General features: G+C 35.9%; 1 protein-coding gene across 1 annotated transcript in view; it reads right to left on the reverse strand.

The window, feature by feature from the left end:
• Window positions 1–692: 692 nt before the first annotated feature.
• HELRODRAFT_157945 (hypothetical protein) overlaps window positions 693–4,409 on the reverse strand; it is a gene marked incomplete at both ends in the record, with an annotated part of 12,642 nt that continues 8,925 nt past the window's right edge. The window contains 7 exons of the mRNA XM_009031313.1: window positions 693–755; window positions 1,195–1,230; window positions 1,380–1,484; window positions 1,786–1,787; window positions 2,209–2,277; window positions 2,616–2,716; window positions 3,494–3,624. Of these exons, the coding sequence (XP_009029561.1) occupies window positions 693–755; window positions 1,195–1,230; window positions 1,380–1,484; window positions 1,786–1,787; window positions 2,209–2,277; window positions 2,616–2,716; window positions 3,494–3,624 (507 nt within the window). The remainder of the gene's footprint in view (window positions 756–1,194; window positions 1,231–1,379; window positions 1,485–1,785; window positions 1,788–2,208; window positions 2,278–2,615; window positions 2,717–3,493; window positions 3,625–4,409) is intronic.

Consider the following 4,409-nt stretch of genomic DNA (forward strand, 5'->3'; position numbering starts at 1 on the left):
AATAAGAGTTTTTACATTAAATGTTTCTAATCTTTGTTTGCATTGAATGAAGAATGAACTACGGAGGTTAAACAAGAGCAGTTATGTAGGACTAGGAACTACAATAATGAACAAAATCTTTCCACCAAACCAGAAAAAAAACAAACGAAAGTAAAATCAATGTGTTTCCGCCCAGGCTCGAACTGAGGACCTTTCGCGTGTTAGGCGAACGTGATAACCACTACACCACGGAAACATGTGATGGAAGACTGCTTGTGAGCAGGGTCTATGAAACTAACGCAGCAAATAACTCGAGATATTTACATAAAAAAACATTTAGAACCCCATTAAATGAGCTTTACTTTCATATTTCAGGTATATATTCATCATTTTAATATTTAGAAAATATTTTTAATATGCAATGTACACCATAACTTCAAGAATGATATTAAAACCAAAACTAAATAACATACTATAATCATAATGAAAAGTAAGTTTAATAAGTTTGTCTTCGTATAACTCGGGGGTGGCCAAACTACAGCCCGCGGTCCAAAGGGCTTTGTACGTATTTTGACGAAAAATATGACAATGGCATTTTCAATCAAATCTATCAATCAACCAATCAATCAAATCGATCAATCAATCAGTCAAATCGATCTATCAATCAGTCAATCAACCAATTAAATTAATTATTCCTCAAATCTTCCTGACGATCAGTTCTTCAACATGTTCATGTCAATCAAATGCCTGATTGTCGGTCGCCCGTGTGGACAGTTCTGTGTTCATATTTCAAAGTAATTTTACTAATCAATAAATTTAAATTTATCAATTTTAATAACTTCGAAACCAGAGTTCCAAACTGGTTTAACAATCCGAATAGCCATGCAATTCGGGTTATTTTTCACGCCTCCATTATAAAATTCACATCCAAAACCATCAGAGTCGCAAGCAAGGATATAAATTTGGTAGGGGTTAGAACTAAATTGAACAAAATCTCTATATAAATTTGTAGAAATTTTGACGGCAAAATATTCCAACGTCCCTCCACAACAACAAAGTAAAGTTTGAGTTTGATCAAAACCACTAGTTATAATAGCAGAATTTCATAAAAGAAATGATGAGTGACACAGTTGCTTGAGAAAACCTGTAACAGCAACAGTAGCAACAACATTAACAACAACAACAGTAACAACAACAACAACATGAAGCACTCACCCAGGGCTGATCTATCTCTCCCATGTGGTCAACCAGCTACAAAAATAATATACCATTGAATAAGAATTATTACAACGGAGGCAGATAACGTGATTTTATAAATTATCATATATTAAGTTAATCCATTAGTCCATTGTTCAGATTACTATTGAATTGCAACCAGTACTTCGTGAATATTAATTAACCTTTCTCATTTCTGAATGGTTGAGAGCGGTGCCAATCATAACAGAGCTTCGGCAGGCTCTCGACGCCAACATCTGCCGGATGCGAGAAGGTCTGCACATGACACCCTGTTGGTTGGTTGGTGATTGGCTGATTGAAATGTTGCTAAGTGGTTAGTTGATAGGATGATTGATTGATTGAATGTAAATAATGTTGATTGGATGATTGATTGCAAATGTTGTTGATTGATTGGTTGATTATAAATGTTTTTGATTGGTTGGCTGGTTGGTTGATTGACAGATTGGTGATTGAATGAATGATCGATTGACACGGCTAATCGACTGATAGAAAAGATAAGATTACAAAATGTAAATCAGCGAGGATGTTACTAACCGGAGAGTCTGTCAACATGAATATCATTTCTTCAACATCTGGAAAAAATCAATCAATCAACCAACCAATCGATCAATCAATCGATCGATCGATCGATCAATCAAATGACCCTCTCATTCAATGAATGTAAGACGGAACGAAAAAATGATTGACACGTTGATTTCATATTGACTGGCATAATGATCGTCAATAAAAAAAAACCCTCTCATTAACTGAGGGCGAACTGGCTGGTCGATCAGCAAAAAATCAGTTGACGTATTTTCTTAATGACTGATTGATTGCGAATGATGAATGGATATTTGAATGAATGAACACGTGAATGAATGGACGAATGAATGGATGAATAAATGAATGAATGCTTGATTAAATGAACGAATGAATGAATGAATAATTGAATGAATAAATAAATGAATGAATGAATGAAAAGATAAAAAGTATGGAAAAGAATAAACGAACAACCTTGTGGACCAAACGCCCAGTTCTTACTAGTCGGCAAGCTGGTCAGTTGAACGCGTTCAGATGGACAGGCTGAATAGCATGACAAAAACCACCACACGTCACAAAACGCCACATAAAAATTTTTTTCAATCCGAGTCTAATCCAACAATATAACATAATCATAGCGAGTAAAACATTGGCACACACTAAATAGCATTAAATTACATAGCGACTTCTTTAAATTACAGGCTACATTACATTTGTGACATTGACTTTTATTACATTACATTAGATTACATTACATTAGACTACATTACATTACATTGGGTTACATTGCATTGGATTACATTACATTACAAAAGATTACATCACATCATATAACACTACATTACAAAGGGCGCCGAGCGACACCACGACGAGGTACAAACCATCCCGGTTGATGACGAACTCGAAACCATTCTTCCGAAAGATGTGAATGTTGTCGAGCAGGGTGCATTCGTTGCAGGCCGTCAACTCCAGTGCCAGTGGTCTGAAGGGTCAAAGGTTAAAGAAGTAAAAAGGTCAGTCTCTCTTTTGCACTTTCTCCAGAGGTGGTGTTGTTTGGTTTTGGTGGTAATGGTGGTTATCATCAGCAATAACATCGCCATCATCCTCTTTAAATTATCATTCTCTGCATAACAGAGTACACAAATTTCCTATATAAACTGCAACAAGTGGTGAAGGTTATTTAAAAATCGATAAAAGGTCCTATAAACTCATAAAGCATAACATACAATGCAACATACAACATGTGACATTACAAAACAACATACAACATGTAACATACAATACAACATACAACATGTGACATACAATACAACATACAACATGTGACGTTACAACACAACATACAACATGTGACATACAATACAACATACAACATGTGACATACATACATACATAAAACATGTGAAATACAATACAACATACAACATGTGACATGCAACATGTAACATGTGACATGCAACATAACAGGCAAACAACATGCAACATGTTATGACGTCTTAATCACATACATTTCAGCAATTAAGATGATCTCCACTAGGTTTTTTTACTTTCAGATCTCCCGGTTATAATTTTTACCAAGTAAATGATAGGAAAAAACAGGCAAGCCACGAAACGAAACGAAACGTTATTTAGTCTAAATAAAATACGTAACAAAAAACAGTCAAGCCACGAAACGAAACGAAACGAAACGAAACGATGTTATTTAGTCTAAATAAAAAACGCAACAACAACAGCAAGGACGACGACAGCAAGGACGCACTGGATGAGTTTCTGACTTTGGAGGGTGACAGTCCGCTGGAGTCGCTCGAAGTTGAACTTCTCGTCGGAGGCGTGTTGGTCGATAATGAAGAGGTCGTCGTCCAAGCTGCTGATGATGAAACCCATGTTGAACTGGGTGGGAGCGAAGGGATAGGTAAATGAATGAAAGAATGAGTGAATAAGTGAACGAATGAACGAACGGACGAACGAACGAATGAATGAATGAATGGAAATTTTTAAAATATTGTAAAAAGCAAAATAAATTGAAATAAAGAATGGCAAAAATAACTTGATAGAATAAAAATATGAATGAAACATTTTAAAGAACATTAAATTTCACAGAAGCACCACCCACCAACCTATCCACCACCCACCAACCTCTCCATTACCCACCAACCTCTCCACCACCCACCAACCTCTCCACCGCCCACCAACCTGCCCCAATATCTTCATCCTACTGAACTTGTCCTTACTGTTGTTGGTTGACAAAAGGCATGCAGTGGAGTTCATACGAGCATTTAATTACAACCTACACTCCATTACAACGTGCACTTCAATACAAAGTACACTACACTCCCTTAAAACGTACACTCCATTACAGTTTACACTCCATTACAACGCACTCTTCATTACAACGTACACTCCGTTACAACGTACACTTCATTACAAACATTTCATCATAACTAAAACATACATTTCGTACGTCGTCATATTTCAGTTTACTTTTTTGGCTTTTATCATACAAACATCAATAAATACTGACTTGAATTGCAAACCAACGAACGAACACGAACGAACGAATGAACAACCAAACAAGCTAACAAACTAACAAACTAACAAACAAACAGTGAAAATGCATAGACACATAACAAGCTTACTTATAATATTGGATGTATTTATATGTAAATATAGGCACA

Source organism: Helobdella robusta (genome assembly GCF_000326865.2).
Source record: "Helobdella robusta unplaced genomic scaffold HELROscaffold_72, whole genome shotgun sequence".
Classification (NCBI taxonomy): Eukaryota; Metazoa; Annelida; class Clitellata; order Rhynchobdellida; family Glossiphoniidae; genus Helobdella; species Helobdella robusta.